General features: G+C 38.5%; 3 protein-coding genes across 3 annotated transcripts; 2 read left to right on the plus strand and 1 right to left on the minus strand.

Annotated features, from left to right (window-relative positions):
* Positions 1–3,220: 3,220 nt before the first annotated feature.
* mcoln1a (mucolipin TRP cation channel 1a) lies at positions 3,221–17,690 on the minus strand. Its single transcript, XM_086082975.1, has 14 exons — positions 17,531–17,690; positions 12,686–12,963; positions 12,456–12,623; positions 11,605–11,761; positions 9,873–9,954; positions 9,581–9,677; positions 8,486–8,585; positions 8,175–8,281; positions 7,933–8,082; positions 7,764–7,865; positions 7,548–7,670; positions 6,323–6,529; positions 5,343–5,473; positions 3,221–5,024 (listed from the first exon to the last, which is right to left on the minus strand). Exons 1-14 carry the CDS (start codon positions 17,559–17,561, stop codon positions 4,988–4,990), a joined length of 1,770 nt encoding a protein of 589 aa, XP_085939101.1. The 5' UTR covers positions 17,562–17,690; the 3' UTR covers positions 3,221–4,987.
* A 951-nt stretch (positions 17,691–18,641) lies between these two features.
* Positions 18,642–23,783, plus strand: pglyrp2 (peptidoglycan recognition protein 2). The gene is made up of 4 exons (XM_086082976.1): positions 18,642–18,855; positions 20,078–20,938; positions 21,344–21,554; positions 23,022–23,783. Exons 1-4 carry the CDS (start codon positions 18,780–18,782, stop codon positions 23,323–23,325), a joined length of 1,452 nt encoding a protein of 483 aa, XP_085939102.1. The 5' UTR covers positions 18,642–18,779; the 3' UTR covers positions 23,326–23,783.
* A 1,334-nt stretch (positions 23,784–25,117) lies between these two features.
* Positions 25,118–27,897, plus strand: LOC147169637 (lysozyme g-like). The gene is made up of 6 exons (XM_086082986.1): positions 25,118–25,266; positions 25,719–25,745; positions 25,837–25,914; positions 26,119–26,315; positions 26,489–26,627; positions 26,701–27,897. Exons 2-6 carry the CDS (start codon positions 25,742–25,744, stop codon positions 26,835–26,837), a joined length of 555 nt encoding a protein of 184 aa, XP_085939112.1. The 5' UTR covers positions 25,118–25,266; positions 25,719–25,741; the 3' UTR covers positions 26,838–27,897.
* The last annotated feature ends 28 nt before the right edge of the window (positions 27,898–27,925 follow it).

The following is a 27,925-nucleotide window of genomic DNA, read 5'->3' on the forward strand; positions in this document are numbered from 1 at the left end:
GCCAATCAGCGAACGAAACCGGTGTTTATGCAAAATAATGTGACGTCAGAGACAGAGTTATCGCGAGATCTCTTTGGGCTTCTGACAGGCCGTTAAATTGAATAATTTAATAGCAACTCACACAATTCATTAACCTGATAGTATCTACTTTCAATAAACACACAATAAAAAAATACTGTATATTTTTTTAATAAATGCATATGATTTTTTATTATTATTTTTTTTTATAAATAGTGTACTGTAATCATTTTTGCGTCTTTAGTACTTGGATCAGATGTCAGTTGTCGTGTAGTTCTTGTATAAATGTGTGCGTTATTAGTGGGGGGTGGGGGGGAATCAGCGATATTAAATTAAAATGAATTAAACTGAAAAATCTGCGATATGGTGACAATGCAAAAAGTAAAGCACGATGTGGCATATGAAGACAAAAATCATAATTACTCAGTGTCCAAAAACAAATCAACAACAACAAATTGAGAAGCACTGACTGCACAATAGCGGTAAGATGTGTCTGTGTATGAGTGTGTCACTGGGGTTGAATGATTGCCAAATGAAAACCACCTGCGTCTACCTGAAAATGTTTTTTGCTTGGTACAGGGAGAGAGGAAGAAGGTGCTGTTGTTGACTTTTACCATCTATTTGTCCAGCACTGCAACGTTACCTTCATTAATTGTACATTTGAAAGCATTGAACCTACAACCTACAAACTGCTGAATTTGTTTTTTGATAGTCACGTAACAGCCGCTTCCCTTTCTACCTCTTACTATGATGCGAAAAAAATAAGTATAATCGCTTTGACTTTTTATTTTAAATTCAGTTAGTATACATTTTTTGAACAGATTAATTTATTTTAGTTTTCATTAGTTTTAGTGTTAGCTTTAGTTTTAATTGTTTTTTTTTTTGTTTGTTTTTTAATGGAGCATTTGTCGAGTGCAACAATAAATAAATAAAAAGTCATCAAGTATTGTGTAATCCACGATCTAATCTTCTGTATGGACACACAGCAAATTACCATTGTAGAAAATGTACAAAATTTGATGCATTTTCCTTTCTTCTACTTTTGTCCATGCGCCCCTCACCAAACACCAAGTTTTGTGCCAAGTACTTTTTGTGGGTGTGTTGAATTTCCTTTAAACGAGCACAGATTGATTGTGACTAAAGACAAATTCCTTGTGTGTTTTTACATACTTGGCTAATAAATCTGGTTCTGATTCCTTAAGAAAATCGAATACTATTTCTTACCAATATAAAAGTGTCCCTTTTGGATTCTACCCTATTGTGACATCATTATCTCCATTGCCTGCATATTTACAAATCATGCAATTAACAGTTTACTGATGGACAATATCCATCCGTAACACTTATCAGTAATTGATCATGTACCGTCCATAAGAGCAGTGCATTTAATCACTCACACCTATGATTTCATGTTCCTCTCCAGCTGTCTGCCTATTATGCCTGCTTAAAAAAATAATCTCTAAAAACAGCACAACAAAAGTATATTTCTTTCTAAGGGTCCACTTCCCTATGGTACAAGGCCCACAATTGCTGCTGCTGGGTGAATGCCTTGTTGTGTGAACGCATTTCTTCTGCTGAGCTGCAGCTGCCCCCCGCACAATAGACATCAATGAATAGCCACGCACAAAGAGCAGCGCAACAACACACTGGGAGAAAAGAATGGAATGGGATAAGGCTTAAGTTATATTGGGGAGGGGAAAAAAAACTTTTCAAGATGGCTGGGGTGAAAGAATGCAGCTGTTTGGGAGAGTACGCCGAGAAGTAAGTGTGTGCATCTTTCAAGAGTCTGGCATTTGTTCCATCAGCTTCTCCACAATGTGCCAGAACCAGGAGAAAACCCATAAACTTGCTCTTAAATCCACTCAAGATTTATTGTTGAAATGTTCCTCTTTGTCCTTGTGCACAATGTTTTTGCTACACTGTGGTATGCAAAAACAGATTGGCCCAGAAGTATTTGGATCGTGACAAAGTAGTTATGATTTTCATCTTTGAATGTCATATTGTGCTTCACTTTTTGCAGTCTCACCTTATTGCAGATTTTTAAATCACACTCTCATTTGCTGACTTCCATGTCAGTCAATGGGCCAGGCCCCGCCTTTTAAAGCTGTACACATTCAAAGTCACAGATACTTAAGTATGGAACGTCAGACGGCGAGCCCAAATGGACAAAAAACAACTGCCCCTCATATTAATATTTTGTATTGATATTACGCAAAATATATTTTTTCCTTTATGTTAATATTTGAATAGTCCATCGGTTCTAAATTATAATACCCCCAGCCCTAATAGGAAGTGTCCATAAGAGCATGGAAAAGGATAATAAGCGTGTAGAGAGGGTCACAAAGCTCTAAAATATTTTTTAACAATAAATAATGGTCACTACTTTACGGATTTTCATCTGGACTGTAACCTCCATGATAAACGAGAGATTACTGTACTGTTCGCAGAAGTTAGCAATACAGTGGTGCCTCATCGTGTTCATATCGCAAAATACTTGTATCTCAAATCATCTTTCCACAGTGAAGTCAATGGAAGGAAAATAATCCGTTCCAGGGAAAAACAAAAGAAAAAAAAACGGAAGTCGGGAGTCCTGCCTCTAGGCTCGGTGACTTACTACGGAGGGCAATCAGAGCAAATAGAGTGAGCCATGCTGAGTTCAAAGCGCCATCAACAAACATCCATCGACCTTCCATTGTGCATCACAATGAAAGCCATGCTCCACTCCTTCAATGAAGCACAAATTATGACTTGCAGCCAGGCAGGAAGCGGGAACGCATCCTCATCATGTACATAATGCATGATGATTTTAAGTGGTGGGAAGACAACCATGCGCCAGAGTATCAGTAAGCAGGAAATGACATCATCGCTTTTGACGGCATAATTCAATTTCACTCCTTTAAACAGCATCCTAAAAACATTACAGAGAACACAGCACCATAGGCGTGTTGACTCTCCCCACTCATTACCGATGCCAACATTTGAATGGTCCAAATGTCTCATAGTTTAAAAGATGACTTACTGACGCCCTCTTTTGGAAATTAAGCGTTACTGTACTTTGAATGAAAAGTCTGGGTGAGATTGTTTATCTCTTCATAAAATTAATTAAATTGTAAAATATTCCACTATCTACTTCATACTTTTCCAACATTTCTCACAACTTTGAAACACTTACGTACATACATACATACTATGACGTCAAAGATGATCCAGGACACTTTAATCAGCAACATGTGTACAAGACGTCATGTTTCTACTAGTTTACATTTTGTCAAGTAGTGATCAAGTGAAGAATATTTGTACTGTATTTTTAATGACACTGTGGTTATGGCACATATGGATAGTATCTTGTACAAATACGTATAATATATTATAACGACATCTTAGACATGTATATCATATAAGGCTATATTTCACACGTTTCTCAACGTTCCACTCAGGCAAGTCATTGATTTTTAATTCAAATGAATGAAGGTCATCCGAGCGGGAGTTGCCTTTGACAATTGTGCGTTTCATGTAATACAAAACCATATAAAACAGCTAAAATGACGACAAGGGCAGACGATTAAAAAAAATAAAAATAAAAAAAATAAAAATAAAAAAAACACAGGAAGACAACATAGTGTACAGTTAATTGCTAGTTAGACCAGTTTGGCTGCTTCAAATTTGGCTTTTTAAAATCCCCAAATCTCACATCAAAATAAAGAGCAGTTTCCTTTGTTTGGTAATAATAACGAAATAGCAAGTGCTTCATTACTCGTAAGTTTATAATGCAAAATCTATGAATGCAATCAGAAGGAAAAATTGATGCCGGTGTAGCATATTGTAAGTGCAACCTGAGGTTATACTAGCAGGTATAAAAAAAAATATATTAAAAAAAACCTTTCATTTGTATCCGACTTTGGGCTTTAAAACGATCATAATGCAGGTGCATCTCAATAAAATGAAAAGTTGTTTTTATCAGGAGTTCAATTAAGAAGTTAAAACTCAAATTATACACATCAAAGCAAATACAAAAATACATTCTACATCAAAAATTATTTTAACTGCTTACGTAATAGTCTAACTTCTTGAGATTGTCTTTTTGTAAACTGTAAGCTATAACCATCAAAGTTGTGGGAAAAACTTAAATCATGGGATATTTTACTGCGTGTAGCGAATCCACAGTATGGGTTTCACTTTTTGAATTGAGCTACTGAAATAAGTGATAATTTCCCCCACATTTTAATTTATTTAGATGCACCTTTATATGCTGAAAAATAAGGCATCAGGAATAAGGGAGCTGGATTTAGTTAGTGCAACTTTGTTTAGTTGTTTTAATTTACCCCTATGTTTCTTGTCCTGATATGCGCTTTGCACATATAATGGAGTAAAAAAAACAAAAAAACATTACATTTGTTTAAGGCTATTCAAAAAAACAAACAAAAAAAAAAAGAAAAGAAGTTACACTACGATTTGGGGCACTTTTTGTTTAAGTCTCTATTTAAAATGTGTTCTGATGATTAAATGCTTTAAATAGCGAGTTATGGTCCAGTGAGGTAATCCTTCTTCCTTAATCCAAATTTGAAATCCACAAAGTAAGCGGAAAAAAAAAAAAAAAAGTCTCAAGTGAGTGTCCTGGTTCCCCAGAACGTAAGAACACTTAACGGGCATACCGTGCAAAGAGGTCATCCCATCCGAGGCCACAGTCAAACTGGATCCGCCTCAAAGTTTCATGTGCCTGATTGTTGAAATCTGCTAACAAACTAGCAGGTTGAAAAATCTTTTCTTGTAGATGTAAATATTTGTTTTTTTTAAAACACTGTGCTGGCCCGACATCGGGCCATGAAATAAATACGTGTGCTTTCGTAATCCACAAAGCACCTTGTTCTCGATGAATTCATGACATTCCTCAATGGAAATGCTGCTTTTCAAGTGCTGAAAAAAAAAAAAGAGTCTTGTTCCAGTCCTGTAAGTTCAAACGAGTTCACCCTCAGTTCACCAGCAGGACGTCCTCGTATGTTGTCATTCTGACGGAAATAAAAGAACATGGTTTAAATTAACACACATCTGTTTTGCGTAAACAGTATGTTATGAACAATGACACGCCCCTTTCAATAGAGCATGTGACAGTCATTTGCTATCCGTGGCAGGGCTTGCCCCCAAATTCATGCAGGGGTTCACTTTATGTTCTTTTATCATTATTCATTTTAATTGTCGCTTTAACTATTGTGCGCTGAGCAATCAGAAAAGCGATCCTGCCATTACTACGAGCTCCACATTATAACAAGTTGCAGTTCCGACTCAATGGAAAAAAAAAATAAAGACGGAAAAAAGTGTGTGGTTACCTGTCACAGCAGCAGAAAAAGGAGCACGGCGACGTCTCCAGACCCCTGAACTTGCCGGAGCTTGGCGCGTCGGTGCACTCTGCTATGAAGGCGTGCAGGTCTGTTATGTGGATGGGCTCCTGGGTTTGATGCTGTACGACAACATAGATAACATTGACAGAAGCGTTGTCAAATTATATTTGTGGTTGTGTAAAAAAGAAGAAGAAAAAAAAAGCATTTCCACTTGACGTTCCTGGAACATTTTTGCATTAGCATTTAGCTTTTGCTTGTTCCTGCTACAAAAAGGATGCAAACTGATGTTACACTGTATGTTATATAATTATCATACGCCACAAATAGGAAAATACTTTTCTAGAGACTAATTCCTATCTCATTTCTATATTATAAATTATTTTGATTGTTTCCTATGTGATAGTATCTTCAAATTTCTTGAGATCATGAATTTTGAGTTATTGTGAGCTGTAAGCTACTGTCATCAAAATGATTAAACAAAAACAAAAAATCTGCTACATATATATATATATATATATGAGTTTCATTAATTGAACTACAGAAAAAAATTCAGTTTTCAATATTCTAATTCATTGAGATGCACCTTTATACAGTATGTGAATATAACATTATAAATAAATAAATGTGTCATTTCCTATTAAACTTATCGCATTTTTTGATGAATTAGAACTTGGTTTGACTAATTCTGGCCTTAATTCAAATTATTAGCAATAATATTTGACAGAGATTTAAAAGTATATTTTTTGATCTATTATGATGGTCAAATTTCAAGGGTATTACGTTGTTGTTTTTTTAACAATTCATTTTTTTGATTGTCAACAAAATAGACGTAGATGTTAGACTCTCAATCTTAAGCCTAAATCAACACAAATGTTCATCTCAAAGTTTGTAAAACAGGCTCGAGGCTAGTAAATCTCTACATAACGTCAAGACAACAAGAATGACTGAGGCCGAGTTTGCTGGCCTACCTTGATGGCCTCGTAGGCTCCGGTGATAAGCGCGATGAAGAGCGACAGCACCATGTAGATGAAGAGCGAGATGAAGGTGTACAGGTACACTTGGCTGAAGAGCCATACCAGCGGGCTGCTCTCCTGCATTCCTGAGAAGGTCACGAACATGTCGTCGCCATTGATGAGGGAGAAGAGGCATTCCGACACCATGGACAGCGAGCGGAACTGTGGCACAAGGCGGAGCCTAATAAGACACTTGTAAACAGAACCTTACAGCAGGAAATTCATAACCAAGTGGTTGACAAACTTTTTACACCAAGTGCCATCTTAAAAAATATACAATGACAGCTAAACACTCTTGTATTTACGCAAATAATTTTTAAAAGCTACAAAAATACTGTAAAATCTATTGAAATACAACAGAACCGTGATTTAATGGACCCGGAAACAACAGACTCCAGAGTCAACAGACAGAAAATAGTGTCCAGTCTACTAAAAAAACACCCCTTTGGACAATACATTTCTAAGTTTGTTAATTTCAGAATTGGACGCAATTCACTACAGTGCCAGTAAATGGCGCTGTGGCGCCACCAACAGACAGAGACTGTTCATGTGTTTCCGGTAAAGCGGTTCAGAAGATGGCTGGATCGCTGTTCTCTTGTCACAGATAAACAGAATGACAGTAGACTACAGCAGGCTACAAAGTGTGTCTATGAGGCGGCCATATTGGTAGGGGCGACTTTTCCATCAAAAGCGATGCATGTACATCGCCATTTTATTTAGCAGTGGCGATTGTCTCATTAGCTTTAGCATCGCCGTAAGCAGGCAGCTGTAAAGGAGAGGTCGCATCTGTTGTATGGTTGTTTTGTAATCAGGCGTTAGTCATGTACACTCTGTCAAACATGCTAGTAATTTTGGTAAATACAGTACACAATTTTTGTGTGCAAAACCTTTACTGAATCTATGGCATCAAATCGTAAAAGAGGCTAAAGAACGTGACAAGATGCATGCTATTATCCTCCTCCTAATAATAATTAAAAATAATTTCGGTCAACTTTAAATTTATTTTCAAAATATTTATTTACATTAATTTTGCCTTGTACTGCACATTTTTAGGCTAGAAAAAAAAAGTACTTTATTGGGTGTTTTTAGGCCATGAAAAAAAAAGTACCACGATGTAACGGACAAGTGACTAACAGGCAACCGTTACATTGAGGTTCCACTGTACTTATAGGTGCGGTACCTTCACATGGTACGGTCCCAGCACGATCCAGCCACAGAAGCAGTAGCCTAAATATATGACGGCCACGCAGCAGCAGAAGCGGATCACGTTGGGGAAAGCAGCTCGAAGAGTCACAATCAGGATCTAAACGATTACATCATGAAGATGAACCTCTCATATTCTCAACTTGGTACAAGTAAGATAATAAAACTGAATACTACATGTGCATCTTCTTACATTGTACTTCTGGAAGAAGGTGAGGTAGCGGATGACTCCCACCCACACCAGGAGGGTGGAGGTCCCCAAGAGGATGCCGCATAGATCATAGGAAGACATATTCTGTCAAATGACAGAGAAAAAGATGAACTCCATGACTTCAAACATAACATTTGCCATTTTCATTTACCTTGGACTCAATGCCAATCTTGATGATACTTCCAGTGATGGTGAGGATGTCGCTGACGATAAGGAGCATGTACCAGCCGTTGATGAACTCCAAACGGTCGGCCCAGCACACTTTGCGATTCAGGTTCTCCTTAAAGAACTGCACAAACTCCTGACAAACATGTACACACAAACAAAAACAGTTAGCCCAGGCGTAGACCATTTCGGGACTATTTTCAAAGGCTTTTTTACGGCAGTGCTGACCTGTTGCAGCATGATGCCTCGCAGAATGGAGCGCCCGCACAGCACCAACGACAGCGTGCACACAAGAGCCACGGTGACGTCGAACGCCAAGCGGGTGTAATTCTCAGCTGGGAATAGAAAAAAGACGGGTTATCTATGAATTACCGGACTTTGCTGCCTGCTGGAAAGAGACACTATCAAAGAAACCTAATGCAATGTATTGCAATACTGTATTAAATTATTATTATTATTATTATTTTTTTAATAATGTTGTCTAAGAGTGAAAGTGATTTGTATGAGTCTTTTGCTACGTGCATGTTGATCATGCTCACCCTGTCCAGACACGCTGGTGTCTTTGCACTCCTTTATGGACGCTTGGTTCTCCAGTCGTATTTTCACTTTGCCGCTGTGAGCCTTGTTGTCCAGCACAATCTACTTGACACATGGCAACAGACAAGTCATTTCCTGTCTTACTTTATAAACTGATGAGACATAAAATGCATGTCATTTCATGCTAGGATTTTTTTTTTAATCTGATGTAGTTGGTGGGTATCTGAAATGAGGAACATGTGGACTCTATGTATATGTCTGTGTGTTAAAAATCATTGTATAATGAGTCCTCCCCTGAATTAACTATTAGAAAAAAAATATTTTAAATTAAATTTATTTATTTATTTTATTCATGTTACATTACTAATTAAAGGTCCTTTAAATATACAATTAATTATTTTTGCATGTGGACTCATGTCAGAATATATAATGGATAACAATCACTTCAGTAATTTGCATGATTGTACAAATTTTTTTTTTTACAAATGCTCAATGTAAGATAAAAATGTATAAAAAAAAGAATATTTCTACTAAATTCATTTGCCAACTCAAGCTTCACTTTGCGTTTATTCGTTTATAATCAGGTGGGGAACTTCAAGCCTGCGGATAATACTAACCACTGAAGAAGTGTTTTAATACAAATTGTCACCCTAGCTGCAACATCTACTTTTGGTTTTTGGAACCGAACCATCAATATAAAATTCAAAATTGTATTATAAATGTTCTTGATATTGTCTCCATAGTATGTATAAATGTTTTAATCACTAATTTGGAATTCACTCTCACTCTGATCTCCAACCCCTCAAACGTTCTTTCCACTACAAAATGGAATAAATAATTTTCTCTCCGAAAAATTCTACACATAACATACCACAATGACATGACATTTTTGTAGTAGACATTTTTGATAATTTATTACAAAATAAAAACTAAGAAATCACATGTACAAGATCTTCGTGAATACACCGGCGCCACTCACGTCTTGCAATGCAGCCAGCATTTTTTTTAATCAATTTTTATTTTACAAACTGACAGAAAATAGTTATCCCACCTCTGTTCCATTTTGAACCTCTGTACCAAGAAAGTAATTTCCTCACCTTTATGAAAAAAGTGTAGCAGTCGGGGATCTCATTGTTGATGATGGTCTGCACATTGATGGCCTTCAGCTGAAACTCGATGGTGACGTTAATAAACCTTGCAGGGAGAACACAGGGACACAAGTTGAGTAACACGAAAAAGAGATGGCCCGAAAACACGCAATCCGCACCACCTGGAGCGTGCATGCGTCGCGCTGATAATAAACGCGTCGAACGCCACGAGATAAAATCTTTGCCGTGACAGGAGGAAACCGACGGAAGAGTCATAGCCATGTGAAAAATGAAGCCTTACTTGTGGAACTTGAGTGTAAAGTTCTTGTAGGAACTGGTGAGCGGCGCGGGGGGCACAGACATAGGGTCCACTCCTACGCAGTCTGGGAAAGGCAAAGAGGTTCCGTTGAATCAACAAGGCGGATAAAGTAATACTCTTCCATGTGAGAGTGGTGAGCATCACATGGGTGGGTGGAGGGTGAAGGGCAGTGATAGCTCTGCCAAAAAGGGGCATTATTATTCTGGGGATGGACAAAGTAATTATTCAATTGTTTAGCAATTTGTCAAATGATGAAAAGGACCCATAGATGGTACTGTATATGAGTCATTTTCTTATAATGGTACAAACAAATCCAACTGAATTTTATGGTTTTTTTCCCCATACAAATTTAAGAAATCTTGATTACATTTGCATCGGACAGCCATAAAATCAGTATATTTATCCCTTGACTGTATGACATGACTTTAAATGGCTTCATTAACTGTCGACGGGGATATTTTAATAGAAAAAATAACTTCCACAGCAGATTAACATATGATCCCCAGCACTTGCTGGAAATAATGTACCATCCAGTAAGTTTGGGTTTGAAGTTATGACTAACCGAGAGTGTTCACTAGCCCATGAGAGCTAATTGCTAAAAATCAGCGGCCTAATTGAAGTGTCTTTTCCGTTATTGATCAAATCAAATAGTTTTTATTATTTCCCTTGATTTTGTAACCAACCAACCAGCAGCAGCAATATAAGAACAGGGTTAATATTCCCTTTTTAAAGCTTGTAATTCAGTAATTCATTCATCTGAATGACAATTTTGATAATCGTGATAGATAACAAACAGAAGAATAGATTGATGCAGGTGCGGTATCTAGAGGAAGTGGACATTTAGGGTGGTGTACAAAGGAAGACTGCATGCGCCTGCCTGAGTACTATTTTTGCTTCCTCTGTTAGAGTTACTTCCTCTTAAAATTACATAATTTACAGTAGGCTATAAAGACAATGATTCACGTAAAAGAGAAGTAATACAGTTCTATCTCTCTATTTTAGCTAGCTAATTATCTATTTTAGCTAGCTAATCTATCTCTCTATTTTAGCTAGCTAATCTATCTATCTATCTATTTTAGCTAGCTATCGTAACTATCTATGCTATCTATCTTAGCTATATATCGTAGCTATCTATCTTAGCTAGCTATCGTAGATATCTATGCTATCTATCGTAACTATCTATGCTATCTATCGTAGCTATCTATCTATGCAAGCTATTGTAGCTATCCATGCTATCTATCTTAGCTAGCTATCGTAGCAATCTATCTTAGCTAGCTATCGTAGTTATCTATGCTATCTATCTATGCTAGCTATCGTAGCTATCTATCTATACAAGCTATCGTAGCTATCTATGCTATCTATCTTAGCTGGCTATCATAGCTATCTATCTATGCTAGCTATTGTAGCTATCTATGTTAGCTCTCTACCTATCTATCTATCTATCTATCTATCTATCTATCTATGCTAGCTATCATAGCTATCTATCTATGTTAGCTCTCTATCTATGTTAGCTCTCTATCTATGTTAGCTCTATATCTATATATCTATGCTATCCATCTAGCCATCCATCCATCCATGGTATTAATGAAATTAATTAATGTCTAACCACCAGATGTGACAATCAAGCTCCAATGAACTGCAATAACTCTTACAATAAATCATAAAACTGTCATATTACAGTTCCAGAAAAAACAACGTCAGCTTTGTGTTGCACCTGTGATGATGCGCGGGTCAATGCTGAAGGTGTCATTGGCGGGGTCGATGCGGCCCCTCTTGTAGTACTGCTGGCAGAGGGACAGAGCGCTGCCGTTCACGCCGACGCCATAGACGTACGCGTAGCGGCCCACTGTGGTCTCTGGCAGGGCCAGATACTGCAACAACATTAGCAGCCATACAAAGTTATCATTACAGTTCAGACTGACTGTTTTATTGTTATTAATAATAACTGTTTTTTTCCTCACTTGTTCAACAGTTGATAATGTTTCAAATGTGAACTAAAACCTTGCCTATTGAGTCAATAATGAATGATGGTGACAGTGTGACCCTGGAACAGATTTTTTTTTTCTATCCATGATTTCCTATGGAAAATATGTTAAATGGAAGTCAACCCAAACTATTTGACAATAATGTATTATATGCAGCCCCACTAGTCTAAATATGGTATTATAGTTGATATTATGTTGAATATGAGTTAAGCTGCAAAATCCATCCCTTTTTATCCATCTCAGCGGGCAACAACTAATGACACCTGTTTTCTGAAGATGAGCTGTGATTGGTTGTTACCTAAGACCTGAGCAACATTGATGTCATCTTCAGTCAACAGCAAGTGGCAAAATGGCCGCCCCCTGAGATGGATAAATACAGATGGATTTTGCCTCATAACTCATATTCCACAAATGTAATATTAATCAGAATGTCATGTTTAGACTAGTAAGGTCACATATAACATATTATTGTCAATAAATGTTTAAGGTTGACTTCCACTTTAAAATACCAATTGCAGGACCAATCTTCTGGTGTTTGACTCCCCTGTATGAACACAATATTTGGAGCTATTGGACTTACCTGGTCCACAGCATAGAAGATGTGCTCGTAGACGTCCTGTTGTGTGTACACGGCCAATGAGCTGTCTGACGACTCGTCAAAGTCTTTGAGGAAGAGGTACTTGAAAGTCATGGTGTTCTCCTCCTTGAAGGTCACGACCACTTGGTTGCTAAGGCCAAATAGCACCAACTGGAGTCATAAAAAGTTTGGTTAAAGGTGATACACAAGAAATGAAATTGATATTTTTGTACCTGAGCTGTGACGATGATGATCTTGAGCAGCTGCAGGATCAGCTTGTAAGGTTTGCGGCCCTTAGCGTGATATTTGTCACACGGGCTCATGAAGAAGTACTTCAGCTTCCTGCGAATGGCCTCCTCGCTTTGGTCGGCGCTCACCCACTGGCCCGTCACAGCGCCGGGGAAGTGGTGGTGGCTGTGATTGTTGCAGGGGTTGCTGCCAGGTTGCTCGTCATCCCCGCCGCCGTCCGTGGGGCTGTAGCAGCTCACTGAGCCCGGGTGGCTCTCGTGCTCTGGGAAAAAATAAAGAACGCAAACTTCTCAATGAGAGTGCAGTCCTCCACCAAGGCCTGAAGAAGTTTCAGAAACCAGTGAATGTGGACTGAACATTTTATCTTCATCAAACAAGATTACGGTCGTCTCCGTTCAACCATTGCGGGCTTGCTGAGCAATGGACAATGCTAAGTCTTAACTAGTAATTCCATGCAATGCTTCTCTTGTGTATTTCATTTAAGGCTATCAACCTAACGTAAAGCTTCCGGCCGGGGCCGTAATAGTAAAAAATAAAAATAGAAATAAAACTCAAGGAACCTACAGGAGTTTAGTTGATAAAGCGTCCTCTACGATTATCTTAGCCATTTTAAGTTCAGAACATCACTTCACAAAATATGTTATCCAATATTGGATTGGAGCTTTTAAAAGTCAACAAATTGGATCAGAATCCTGGGTTCACAAATTTAAAAAAAGAACACAAATTTCAGATTTTTTTCTACATTTTCAAAGCATGGCCATGAATAGGCCCAAAAATCATGTACTATATGCTTTTTTTCTTCTTTTTTTATTCCACTAGGAAGTGTTTCCCATAGATTTGAAATGTACTTGGGTGGGTGGACTCCGGCGGGGGAGGGGAGGGATCTCATTCCTGTTACTACGTTTCCTCTCGCCTCACGATCCACAAGTGAGTGATGGCGAACTAACGTTACATGCGGGACACTTTTTTTTTCTTTTTAAATATATTTTTTATAGATTTTCTTGAAAACTGTGGTGGTGGCCAGTTTACTTGGGTGGCCCGCCCAAGTATTAATATGGTGTGGGAAACACTGTAAACAACATAAATTAACTAACAATGCCACACTAAAGGAAAAACAACATTCCTGCTATTTAGAAGAATAATATAACTTATTTTTTTTACTCCACCAGGACACATTTTTGTTGCAATCATCAGATTTTCCCGATTTTGTCAGCAAGACTTTAAATATATTTTTTCCCCTTTTACACTTCTGGACAGAAAATATTGTGAACATACTCCATCCACATCACAAAATGATCCAGAATAAAAAATAAAAAATAAAAAAGAGCAATGATGATGACATTACCGAATGAACAATACTGAGCTCTTAAAAAAGAAAGAAGAAAAGAAAAAAAAAAGATCCAGAATTCACTAGTCCGCCAGTTCATCCACATAAACTCATCATGATAAATATAGATGTTAATGATTTTCACAACTTCTACGATAAAACTTTTAGAAACTTCCCTGAATAAAGTTCTTCCTAAACTTAAAGGTTTTGTCAATTTTGAAATAAGAAGGCTGCACTTTTCATCAGGGTGATGATAATTGTCCAAGAATGTCTGAAACAAGAATGCCACGAGAAGGAAGGCAAGGATCACATGAATTGAATTAGATGAGTCATGCTGCCACTTTGTAATGCCCGAGGCTCAATGAATACAAGAAGTGTTAGAACCTGCCTTTTAGCTTTAACTTTGTTCTTTCTTTACAAGTCAACAGAGTTACTAGGTTAGTAGGGGTGTGCCCAATAAATCGATTCTCATAAGAATCGCGATTCTCATTTAGTACGTTTCAGAATCTATTTTAAATGTCCCAAAATCGATTTTATTTAAATTATTTTATACTGTCTTGCCTTTGTCTGTGTGTGCCTTTATTTGGAGCGCTGTTCATGTTGTACCCAGTTTGGCCACTGAGGGGCAGCGTGGTTCCACGCGGTCTAATACACTGTTAAGTTGTAGCCACATTAGAGAGTAGAAGGAAAAAGTCACGATCAAGTTATTCCAATAAAAGTTTATTTTTTTCCAACGTGGAGCCGTTCTTTTGAGTGATAAAAGTGCCGCAAGTAGTGCGCTAATTAGCATTAGTGAGTCAGACTGGAGTAGATCATTACAATTCCTTGCACATCTATAGATTGAAGCAAAAATCATTGTCAATCAAATCATTTTGAATAAAAAATCATTCATAATCGAAAATCGATTCTGAATCGAATTGCAGGCCCAAAAATCGGAATTGAATCGTGAGACATTCAAAGATTCCCACCCCTATAGGTTAGTCACAAATAAAATTTGTAGGTCAAGGTACCACGGTACTGCAAAAACACAAAAAAACAATCAATATACACAGTGGTCAGTTGACTCTTTCGGACTTGACAGCATTTTGTTTGAATTCTTGCTCAAACCAGACTAGTCAAGCTTTCTCCACGTCACATGGTTTAAGATCATAAGGCCAGTAAAGCCACAGGGCCATCCGGCCCCATCTAACCTCGCAAAAAAAAACTAACACATGAGTCCAGAACACACAAAACGTGATTCACTTTTGAATTTAGGGTGTCATCAAGACACAAAAACAGCTGATTCAACTTCCTGGATGGAAATGAGAAGTGTGCCATTGGGCGTGAATCACCACTTAGTGCAACTGACTTTCCTGTCATACTCTGGACTAAAACAGAAAGAAAGTAAGAGGACAAACAAGCTAAAATATGGCTGATGAGTTATTAGGAATTTACATCAGAATTCGCTCAATGAAAAATGGTCCTCTCATACACATTACATTTCAGCTGGGAATGGCAATAAACAGCTTGAAGCAAACACTTGGCTCCATTTTTACTACATGTGACAAATAAACATTTCGAAACTTCTGATCTCTGCGACGTTCATTCGGCATCTCGAAAAACTTGGAACTCGGGCCACTCAAATGCAATTGCTTTCTACACAGGAAGCCAAGTGGGAGCAGTAAAAAATTCACAAACCCATCCCAAAATGTCAAATCAACCTTTCACACGAGCATCATCCCCTGCTCCGTTACTACCTCTGCAGGAGTAAAAGTGCCGAGTCGAGGTTGCCCCCGTCACCATTTCGTATCGGTGCCTTTCATACCGGACAACAGCGACATGATAAAAAGGTGGAAAGACAGCATGAAAGGGGCTGAATGAGCTGAGTGACAGCATTTCGATGAAGCTGCTGTGTGGAGGTAGTGACAGCCGTTGCGTGCCAGACGAGAGGAAAAGAATCCAAACACTTAAGATTTCATGCAGACAAACGGAACGAGACTGAGTCTACGCATATCTCCCATCAGGGGAGCGTGCCGATCGTTGCGCTCGATTGAGATTGGACAAAACAAAACCGGGGCGCACGCCATGCCTTGACACACACCGTCACTCAAGCGGAGTGTAATTCGCAGAAATATCCGGCTCTTCGGGTTCATGGCCGTCTACGGAGCCAGGTCGGGAACGGCGACTGAGCGGTCCGCCTGTCAATCAAATGGTCTAGGAGCTGCTATTAGTGCCAAAACATGTCAACTGGTAGCAACGCCAACAGAGGCCAAACACTACTTTGCAATCAGACCTGCAATAAAAGAAATGCCTAACTACTTTTTTTTTTTAATGAATTTTGTGTCACGTTTCAAATGATTGTTAAGAAAGTTAAAGTAAACAGCTCGCAGCTGTGGTTTTATTTATTGTTAACCAAGTTAAAGTATTATAAAAACTCTGAATGATGCAATGCAGTCATATTTATTAATAAAATAACATTCATCAATTCATCTTTGTTTTAGTACAACGATTGAAGTAAAAAATAATCATATTTGTTTTGTTTTTATTAATAGTAGTATTTAATGATGGGTACTATCCCCATTAAGTTCTTGTATTGATTGGTGTACCAAACAATTCTCAGCTGATAGGACAAGCTGAAGGTCACAACAACAACTTGACAACTTAACAACTAAATGAGGTAGCATTAATAAAACAAAGAAAAATGTGAGTGAAATGACAGTGAATTGAAATCAATGTATGCACTGTATGGTCATGTTAAAACAATAGTAATAATAATAATAATAATAATAATAATAATAATAAATAAAAATGCAATTGACATGTTCAAAATTGTTTGATATTTTGTCAACACCATTTTAAAAGAAAATGTAAGCAAACGATAAAAAATATTGATTGAAATTATAATGACAAAAAATAAATAACAAATGCATAAGAAATTTGTATTTTAAGGGATGATATGGGTCTGGTTCATTTGTTTCACCAATTAAAACACTCCACATTATATAGACTAGAGAGTAGTAGGTTAAAAAAACGGCTTACCGACAAACAAAAAAAGACATGTTCATCCAAAACAACAACAACAACATAGAATTAATTTAAGACAGGAACACGACATAGTATGTTTACAATGATGTACTGTACACAGCATCACGTCAGTTCACAACAAATTTTTAATCTCCACGTTAACAACTAACACAAGTCACACAACCAGTTTAGTGAGGAAATCAAAAATAACTCCATTGTATCAACATGGATTACAAGGTGGTAGAATTGAATTACAGAAGTGTCTGGATAATGCTGAATCGCGCGGTTTTCTCAACACAACTCATGTCACCCAGAAGAGGATTTAGCGAGAAAGCCAAACAAGAGTTGACTATATCGTTGTTTGACACTGAACAAAACACAACAAACGCGCTAGGAGAGAAAAATGTCATGCTTAAACGGTACATTAATAGATGCCGTTATTAGCACGAAAACGAGACAAAAATAAAGTCACGAGAAACCGGTGTCCGTATTACGTTACCTGAACTGTCATGGTGTTCTCTTGCTGACATGCTTATGTATTAAAATAGATACATATATATATTTAAATCTGTTGGCTAAAACAGAAAGTTGTTTATTCTTCCTAGAAGTTCGTACTGTATTTAACCAAGTTTGCGTCAAGAGTCCGAGGATGGGCTGTCTGCAGCTCAATTCGTTTCCGGTCTCGGGTCACGTGGCTTCACACCACGTGACCCAAGCGGAAGTTGCCGGCAAAAACAAAACAGATAACCATAATCTTTTGATTTGTGTTTAATGCCAAATGTTTGTTGAACTTGTTATTAAATTAATTTAAAAAAAAAGATATGACGGTGTAAAAAAGGCACACATATATCTTAACTACAACCAAAAACAACAAACACATTATTAAATTATTACTCTATCACCACTGTAAAGTGAGATTGTTAAAATCTGATTTTTGTTTTCATTCAACTGTGTGCCTAAAGTGGTTGATCACTGTATGCTATGTTCCCTTTTCTCCACAAGGTGGTGGTGCAATAAATGAAAATGCTCAAAATCGTTGTTTTGTATGATCCATGCATTCATGTATGTATGTGTGAATCACTGTATGTTGTATGTATGTATTGTAACGCGCGGTGGCTGATCGGCCATGGACGGCGCAGCGGGACTGCAAAAACGGTAGAGCAACAAAAGAACTGAAAGTCCACGGGTTCATTTTATTAAAAGAAACAAAACAAAAAAACAGTGGGCTCGGAGCCACCCAAAAAAACAAAAAGAGGCGCCATCCCGTGGCGCGGTGCCACACTGCGGATTGTTACAGTATGTATGTATGCGTGTATGTATGTTCTTTTATACCATTATTTACTGACCTTTAATATATTTTTTATAAAACAAATACACTAATAATAATAATACGTTGTATTTATTTTAATATTTTTTTTATTTAGTATGCAATATTTGGCATACAACTTTATTGTACTGCAACTCTCACACAAAACTCCACCATCAGGATACACCAACGATGATGGACTTTCACTTGATGATTGATGAGGTTGTGACCTTTGCAACTTGCATGGGGGCTGTCACTGTTTAGCTCATGATGCATCTTCCTGTTGGCTGAATCAATATTTGTAGCCGTGTGCTCGTCCTCACGGGTACATGAAGTGCGTACACACACCACTCGAGTCACTGTGCCTGGGAACATTGTAAAATTTGAAAGCCATATGCTTTTAATTCTGCCTCCCTGACTACTTTTATCCATTTAAGCTGAGATGGCGTCTTTTCGACTGTCACTCTTCATCTTGGTGTCATCCTACTGCTTCACATTAATATCATGCAGGCCGACAGGTATGATTTGGATTTTGGTCATTTATTGTATATTCTTTGCTTTTTTAAATTTTATATGTAAACACACATGCAAATAAGGGGGAAAAAATGGGGAATGCAGTTGGGCGGCTGAGTAGTCAAAAAACAAGAAGCGGAAAAAGAGTACATACTGTGTGATATGAAATGAGTGTTGACTTACAAATATATTTGTGATATGACCTGAATTATTCTGAAAAGCACTGAACAATAGTGCTTGTCTTTCTTTCATCTAAATATACTCGCTGGCCACAGAAAAGTACTCATCTTTTAGCTTACCCCCAATAAGTGTTCAATTTGAAGAAAAGAGCTGTGACTTAATTATGTAATTTCACTTGATTCGATTTCCTTAAACGACCACAGCTAATGTGTTTCGTTTATTCATTTATGCCAGCAACATATTGACAGGCAGTACAATTAAATTCTCTTTCTCTAGATGACAGAAGAGAAGGTATAATTTACCCTCCTAATATCTTTGGGGTCAATGTTATCATCGTGGGATAACCCCCTTGAGATGCAACATCTTGTTTGCGAGGGGGTCCCACACAAAAAAAATAGAGGGTCTAATGTGTTAGAATCTTTGAGAACAGGGGGGGTTAACCCGGGTATCCACTTACTTCCATTACTACAAATAATAATAGCTAGGAGTATATGCTTTTTGTGACATTTCGATTGTTGTGCGCTTTTTGTCATGTTAAATATGTGACTCGGCTGAAAACACTGACCTCGGGTACTGTGCAATGGGTTTCAACTTTCATCGAATGACTTTTCTTCACAGCAGTAATTGCAACACTTTAACAGTAGTAGTAGTAGTTTCCTGCATCTGGATACTGTTGTGCAATTGCTCAATCAATAGATTGTTGACATTAATCGGGTTTTTTTTGTGTGTGTGTGTGGGGGGGGGGGGGGGGGGGCTTAAATGTGTGTACATTGCTTGTTTGCTTCTTGGTTCCAAGAATGGTTGAGAGGTCACATATTTCACTGTATAAGTTTCAAGTTCAAAAGAGTCTTAAAAAGGTTTCACACACCCACAGTTGACAAATAGTAACAACCTGCACTGATTTTAACCCCACAAGAGGGCAAGGAAAAACTAAACTAAATAAATAGAGAATCCTCTCTCATCTATCCATCTAAGAAAAAAAAATATAATTACATTCTGAGGTCACTACATTAACTAGTGATAGACTAAAGTACTTTGCACCGCCAGGCGTCCATCTGAGGAGCATGGAAAACTTCATCCATGCAGTGAAAGAGGTGGAAGAGTCCAACCCGGGTCTGTCCCCACTGGCGCTAGTAAGGGCCCTGCGCAAGACCGCCGGCCATGACGATGCCATGACGATCCACTTCCTGGGGGCTTCCAATAACCTCACAGACGCCGCAGGGCTAGAGACGGCCATCCTCAACGCCTCATCCTTCAGCTTTTTCGACAAGGCAATCCACCACATTGTAACGGACAGTGGCGAGGAGCGAGGGGTGGCGCTTACGCCGGACGGCACCACGGTCGCCCTGGCGCCTTTGCTGCTGGGGATTGAAGCCGGACTGAAAGCCAAACTGGAGGTGACCACAGCCAGCGGGCTCTTTTCGCTCACCTTGGGAAGAACGCTTGGGTTATCCTTCCTCAGCCTCCAGGACATTCCAGTGTCTAATCAAATGGGGCCGGACGGGTGCTGGGACAGCGTGGAACGCCCCAAAGTGTTCAAATTGTCTTGGCCTGCCACCCTGGCCACTGACGCAGTTATTAATGGGGGTATGGATGGAATAATACTGGGCACGGATATCAGCCAACTACCCAAATCTGAAGAGCCACGTGCTCTTAGTGAAATCCTAAAAGAATATTACAGTTTTAACCTGCATAGAAGCCAGGGTCTCGATGCCTTGTCCAAACATGTTAGTCCAAGGCGAAGGGAGATCTCTCGATCCATTCTTGAACGACTTGACCTTCAGAAGGAGGTGATGGACACACTCGAACTGGTCTGGAGGTTGGAGAAGACGGAGTGGATCGCTTTGGACACTGGAGTCAACAAGGCGGTAAAGGAGGGACTAGAAGCATTTGTGCATAAGTACTGGGGTAAGTCACAAAAGTATCCCTTAATTTCAAACCAAACCCTAACGGCAAACACTAAACCTAACATTATCTCTAATCCTAACTAACCAAAGATCTGGACCCCAAATCCAGGCTTTAACCCTACCCCAAACCTAATCTAAACCTAACCTTTGGGACTAACTCTGCACAATAAACTCACCTTTAATTAGCACATCATGGACATTCAAAAAAAGAAGACTGTCAGTCAATCTAATCGAATCCTAAAACCAAATCTTAACCTAACAGTAGCCTGACCCCTTAAACTAAACTTGTCCTAACCTCTACCACAACTTGTATCTCCAACCTTAACCAAATTAAACCGACTCCTAATTTTCATCCTCATTCATCCTAAAAGTGAAAAACAAAAAGACAACAGACCTTTTGCTGCAGATTGTCCTCAAATCATCCCTCGCTGCCAATGGAGGGCAAAGGCTCACAAGGGAACCCGCATCCCACTGTCTTTACCCCTCCGCTTTCTCTACGTTCACCACACCTATGAGCCCTCGCGGCCCTGCCTGTCCTTCCCAGAGTGTTCGCAGGACATGAGAGCCATGCAGCACTTCCACCAGGAGGTCCGCAACTGGAGTGATATTGGATACAGGTGAGACGTTTCAGTTTATACAATTTTCTCTTTTGTTTTTTTTGTTTTAATTGTTGCTTATAGTATAGCAAGGCAGAGTTGGATTTTTTGAGAAAAACTTACTATATCCAAGTGGCGAGCGGTCATAATAAGCTATTAATGCGGTGCATGTCCAAGCCCTTCAATAAAATAGTTGAAAATACTTATCGGTCAGTGTCCTCTATTATACAATGTGTAATCTTCCTCGCGGAGAGGTGGAAAGCCGACAGCTTGTTTCGCGCATGTGCAATGAGAAATCAAGTTGCGTTAGCTCCTAGAGGTTGTTTGAGTACGTGCGCCTTTTGAATGGCAAAAAAAGCTGTCAGTAAAGCAGCATTGACATCGCGCATGCGCACAATTGGCTTACTTGACTAGTTCTCCGGTAAACAGTCAGTGGTTGAGAAGTGAGCCGGCAAACGCCGAATTTTTACCCGGGTTGGGAACCATCGCCGGTGGGGTAAATTTGTGAAAATCCTTTGTGTCTTGGAAGTCTCTGGGCAAGCGTAACCCTAACCCAAACCCTACAAACTACCTGAGATATACGGGCCTCCTCGGATTCGTCTCAACGAGACCTTTCCAACGGTGTACGGCCCGTCGCTCTGCGGGCTTGCGTCCTGGGAGGTAGAGGGCCGGCAAATGCCAAATTTCATGCCCGAGGAGGCTCCAGCGTTCTCGGCCGTGCTCCGCGGTCCTCCGGCCATGCCCAGGAATGCTCCTGCGAGAATATAATTTCAAGTAGCCTAATCATCACTAAAACGGGGAAGACTTTCGTCCGTCACTCAAGCAAGGACGTATAAGAAACATAAATGGCCCGCCAGCTGTCCACAGGTTAGCAAACTTTATTGTTAGTTGAAACCTCTTGAGGCTCTGCTGCAATGTCATTTTTTTCTCTCTCTCTCTGGTTGCGCCCACTTCATGGGCATGAGCCAGTTCAGAATACTGTATAATCCAGCGTATTAGCAAATTTGTGGCCATGTGATTTTGTCATTTCACTCACCACGGAGCTGGTTACATTAGAGTATGTGCGGATCAACCTGTGTCAGTCCTGAATATTTCCGCTTTAATTTTATACCTACAAAGTGGTATGAAATACAAATTAAATAATATTTGATATTAAAATGAATAATAAAAATACGCCAACATTTTTCAGCTCTTATGCTACAATTTTCACATTGTATGTTAGCATTAAGCTATCTTATACTATTTTCTGTTTGATTTTGTTGAATTGTTGCTTATAGTATAGCAAAAGAGAGTTGGATTTTATGTAAAAAACTTTGTAAAAAAAAAAAAGTTTTTTGACTTACTATATCTACTCGTATACTACAATATTCACGTTGTATATTAGCATTAATCGAGCAGAATTTTGTGGTCCGTAACGTTTCCCTGTTTATAAACACCCTCTCACATTCCATGCAGCTTACTTTACAAACATGTGTTCTGTCCTGTCAGCTTCGTGGTGGGCTCGGATGGTTACATCTACGAAGGCCGGGGTTGGAACCTCCTCGGCACGCACACGCGAGGACACAACAATCTGGGATTCGGCGTATCGATCATCGGCAACTACACGTCAACTCCTCCGTCGCGTCACGCCATGGACCTTCTACGCCATCGCCTGACACGTTGCGCGGTGGACGGAGGGAAACTTGTGGCCAATTACACCATCCATGGCCACAGGCAGATGGTCAACTACACTGCCTGTCCCGGAGATGCGTTATTTTCTGAAATAACACACTGGGACCATTTCAGTCACTGACAACTCTATATGGCGCATAAAATAGAATAGAATAAAATAGAGCGACCATTGGCACATTTAAACGTTAGAAGGCATGCTTATCATTGTCAAAAGTATTTTTCACTGCATGCCAATTGGAAGTCGCAGTTTTTTTTGTTTTGTTTTTTAAAGTTTGATCCCGTGTAAAAGTCTATGGTGATGCCGTTTTATTTATAGCTGCGGACTAAAGACTGAAAATGTACCCAATAACTTTTATTGATACATAAGAAACATTTTTGTGTCGTGATTTTGCTAGCAAGTGTACTAGCTCTAGTATTTCATCTGTGAATTTGTAAACAGCAACAGTCCTACTATTTTTTTTTCTATATAGATGCAATAACATACTTTCTGCAGTTTTCACAGGACATTCAAAAATAGAAAGACTGAAGAACAACTCACTATGCAATTGTTAATAAAAAGCTATTTTAATTTGCATCCCAGCAATCCTAGTACAAGCTCTGTATTGAACATGAATGCTTTCACAGCCACTCCTATTCACGTTTTTTCTTTTGGAAGTTTCATTGCAACATGTGAAACGCACACTGACTACAATGCACTCCAATTACAAGATTATAGGCCATGTCGCGCCACCCAGTTATAAAACCGTTTAAAATGAAAACACCAAACGATGTATTACTCGTTTTTAAGGTGGGGCAACGGCTTACACACAACAAGGGAAAGCTAAAGTATTAAATTAGTTCTTATGAGAAAACAATTTAGCTTTGTTCTTTGTGTCAAATTATCTTTTTTGACTACTTTCTCTTTTCGTACTTTATATTCATGTAATATTTTGACTACTATAAAAGTCAGTCTCCTAAAATAAAAAAATGTTCACACATTGACCTTGTTTTAAAGTTAAAAAAAGAAAATAAGAAAATCTTGTATATCATACATTTCCCCCCCTCACAAAATGTTAACTTTTCCTGTAGAATTATTGGTTTTCCTAATATCAATTATTTTTTTCAATATCAGGATTTTATTCTAATACCACAATTTTTACAATTACAGCTTCATTCTTTTCCCTAAAATATTCAAGCTTAATTTATTATTATTTAAAAATGTACTATACTTTGTAAGATGTTTACCTCAATATTAATATTGTTGTTTTAAAAAATCATTTATTTTACTCACTCAATATTACAACTTTTTTTTTTTAATTTACAATTTTTTTTAATATAGCATTCAAACTATATTATCCTAAAAGAAAAAACATCTTGGTAAAATGTCAACTAAAACTATTAGTTATCTTTCATAAATTACAACTAATTCTTGCGACATTAAAACTTAAATGAGTCTTGTACGATGACCTTTTTCCTATAGTAAAAGCATTTTATTGTCATAGTGTCAATTGTTATGTTACAATTGTATTCTTTTTTTAATATTGATTATCGTAGATTGTTATTTTTTCTCAAAATGAGATTTTTTATGGTAAATAAGCTATAGTATCACAATTTGTAAAATAATATTTTTTATTATAGCAAATCGACATTATTTTGTTATGTGAAAAAAATCTGTTATTCTTATTTTTATACAATAGATTTTTATTCAAGGCATATTACATTACAGTATTCTCCTACATTTCCCCTACAATATTACAAAATCATTATTTCACTGAAGTAAATTATTATTATTAAAATAATATTATTATTAATAATAATAATACACTATAGCTGACAGTATACATCTTCTCTGCTAAAGGGAAAAGTACCATAACACTTGTATAAGCTCATTGGCCATATACAGTTGGGAAATTCCATTGGGGGAACTGGATGAACAAGTAGTGAAGTAGTGTACACCTTAACAAAGAAAGTAAGAAGCAATAGAGGAAGCACAGTGTATAAAAGGAGAAGTCGAGGGAAAGAAAGTAAACTGGTAGAACGCTGAACAAGGCTGACCGACTGAGACTCATCAATCATCATCGAGGTATCTGTCTGTCTGTCTGTCTGTCTGTCTGTCTGTCACCGTACGACATTGCTTTCTAACGAAATTCAGGACGGCTTGCGCGGACATTTGCAGAAACAGGAAGAAAAGATTTAACTGGGTGTTTAGAGAGGTTACTGGCATTTCATATACAGTAAATATGAGGAGATCAGGGTTAGCCTTGCCACAAATAAGAAACATCTGACTGTAATGTACGTCATTGATGCCCGGCTAAAGAGGACCACAAATGTCGAAAGATGCACAAGAAGGAAGCAAAGCACTTTTTCCTTCAAGGCTGCGCCTGACTAAATTTAGCTCCTCCCCTCAGTTCAACATAGTTGCTTGACACAAAGATGCCACCAGATGGCGTCATAACAATATTTCCGTACTAATGCTCATTTGAGTTTGTTCTGTGTTGTGGAATAAAACTAATGACCGTTTCGGCTATGCTTTAGGTGTTCACACATTGACGAGGACAATGGGTGAGTGTGGCTTCTTTTTTTTAACGCCAAAATTTCCTCTTGTGAATATGTTGATGAGAAGTTATGTGAATAAATGTGAATTTGCATTTAGGTTACGGGGACATCATGAAGGTTGACACAAATGGAGCATCCAAGAAAACATCAGCACCAGACGGACTGCCGTACGACGGTAAACACGATTTATTTTAAAAGACTGTACTAATCATAGGTACGGAAGAAAACTTAGACTTCCCTTCTGTTGGCAGCTTATTCAATTTGAGTGCATCCTAACAGCTTTTGTTTTTAACTCTGGCCTCCACTAATTGAAACTAACTAAACTCAATTAAACTAACTCCCCGCCCTCCTCTATGTGTGGTGGCGTCTCTCTTTGAAGGCGTGGCAGCATCCAACACCATGGCCCAAACGGATCTGGGCAGAATGAACAATTATAAGGCCATCATCCAGAAAGTAGGACAGCAAAAGGGAATTGACCCTGCCATCATCGCTGGCATCATTTCCAGAGAGTCCAGGGCTGGAAATGTCCTGGAAGACGGCTGGGGAGACAAAGGCAACGCTTGGGGACTCATGCAGGTTGGTCATAGATGTTAAAAGGATACGATAAGTTGAAGTGGTTTTCCAGTGATTCTTCTCGCTCAAAGTCACCGGAAAAAAATTCAGCTCACCAGACCCTAACAAGACAAGCTCTAATTTGTTAATGGGAAATTCAGTTGCTGTCCTTTTCGTCTTCACTGTCATATGCGCAGGTTGATAAGAAGTGGCACACTCCGCAAGGCGGATGGAATAGCGAGGAACATCTCCGCCAAGGCACAGACATCTTGATCGGTTTCATCAATGAAATCGAGAAGAAGTTCCCCAACTGGACGGCAGAGCAACAACTCAAAGGTTTGTTTGTTCGTCAACTCTCACATGATACATGCGCCATCTTGTGGGTTTATTTTGCATTGAACCTTTGCAGGCGGGATCGCGGCCTACAACTTTGGTCCGGATGATGTGCGAACATATGAACGGATGGACAAGGGCACCTCTGGAGACGACTACTCCAGTGACGTCGTTGCCAGAGCTCAGTGGTACAAACGGCAGGGAGGCTTTTAGCATGAAAATGATGTAGTGGAGGAGCGGATGGAACAGTCACGCCACGTTCAATGATGTGACGGATGGTAATTTGTCAAAGGGGAAGTCAACACAATTTTTTTTTTCTTGACAATATGTTCTATGCAGCCCCACGAGTCTAAATGCGCTATTATGGTTAATATTGCATTAGTGGAATACGAGTTAAGCAGCAAAATCCAGCAGTTTTTTTTCATACCAGAAGGCGGCCATTTTGCCACTTGCTGTAGAGAGAAAATGACATCACAGTTCTTTAGGTCTCAGGTAACAACCAATCACAGATCAGAAAACAGCTGAACTGTGATTGGTCGTTGCCTGAGCAACTGTGATGTCATCTTCAGTCGACAGCAAGTGACAAAATGGCCGCCCCCCTGAGATGGATAAAAACGACTGGATTTTTGTTTCATGGCTCATATTCCACAAATGTAATATTAATATTAACCAGAATGTCATGTTTAGACTAGTGAGGTCACATATAACATATTATTGTCAAGGTTGACTTCCCCTTTAAAAAAGTGAGGCCTAAGAACACATTTGCCCTTTAAGATGATTGACACGTTGCCTTTTAAGACGATTTTATACATTGCCCCTTTAAACTCAGCCACCAGGGATTGCTAAATTGATTTGATTGAATTTTGAGAGAGGCCTAAAAAGTCTGATGGGGATTGCAAAATGTAGTTGATTAAAAAGGCCTGTGAAGATGATCATACACAGCTTCATAACTAAGAAATCCGCATTTTGCTAAAGGTTGTCTGCTTATAGTTCTTATTTTATGGCATGATACTTAGCCAGAAACAGCTTTTTTTTCTTCTTCTTTTATTATTATTTTTTTTTATATTGCGATTTAGAGCAAATTAAGAGCCCGGGAGAACACGCATACACATTGTTTTCCACGTGTTAGAATTAAAGGGGAAGTCAAGTAGAATGTTTTCAACTTGACAGCAATTTTTGGTCTGTTAAATGTTCTTTCTTTTTGCTCATTTGTATTTTTGCTATTAAAACCTTTGGGCTATTTTGCCATTAAATCTTCTATCTTAAATGTAAATCTATTTTTGTCATTCTTTTCAAATTTT

This window comes from Leptonotus elevatus, chromosome 8 (genome assembly GCF_054856555.1).
Source record: "Leptonotus elevatus isolate MCC_2025b chromosome 8, RoL_Lele_1.0, whole genome shotgun sequence".
Classification (NCBI taxonomy): domain Eukaryota; kingdom Metazoa; phylum Chordata; class Actinopteri; order Syngnathiformes; family Syngnathidae; genus Leptonotus; species Leptonotus elevatus.

Coding starts and splice junctions, on each gene's coding strand:
- pglyrp2 (XM_086082976.1), top strand. CDS start 18,780: ATGGCGTCTTTTCGACTGTCACTCTTCATCTTGGTGTCATCCTACTGC. Junction 18,856..20,077: donor AATATCATGCAGGCCGACAG/GTATGATTTGGA, acceptor TTGCACCGCCAG/GCGTCCATCTGAGGAGCATG. Junction 21,555..23,021: donor TGGAGTGATATTGGATACAG/GTGAGACGTTTC, acceptor CTGTCCTGTCAG/CTTCGTGGTGGGCTCGGATG.
- mcoln1a (XM_086082975.1), bottom strand. CDS start 17,561: ATGTCAGCAAGAGAACACCATGACAGTTCAG. Junction 9,955..11,604: donor TGACCCGCGCATCATCACAG/GTGCAACACAAA, acceptor TGCCTTTCCCAG/ACTGCGTAGGAGTGGACCCT. Junction 8,586..9,580: donor GCTACACTTTTTTCATAAAG/GTGAGGAAATTA, acceptor TGTGTCAAGTAG/ATTGTGCTGGACAACAAGGC.
- LOC147169637 (XM_086082986.1), top strand. Junction 26,316..26,488: donor ACGCTTGGGGACTCATGCAG/GTTGGTCATAGA, acceptor TCATATGCGCAG/GTTGATAAGAAGTGGCACAC. Junction 26,628..26,700: donor GGCAGAGCAACAACTCAAAG/GTTTGTTTGTTC, acceptor GAACCTTTGCAG/GCGGGATCGCGGCCTACAAC.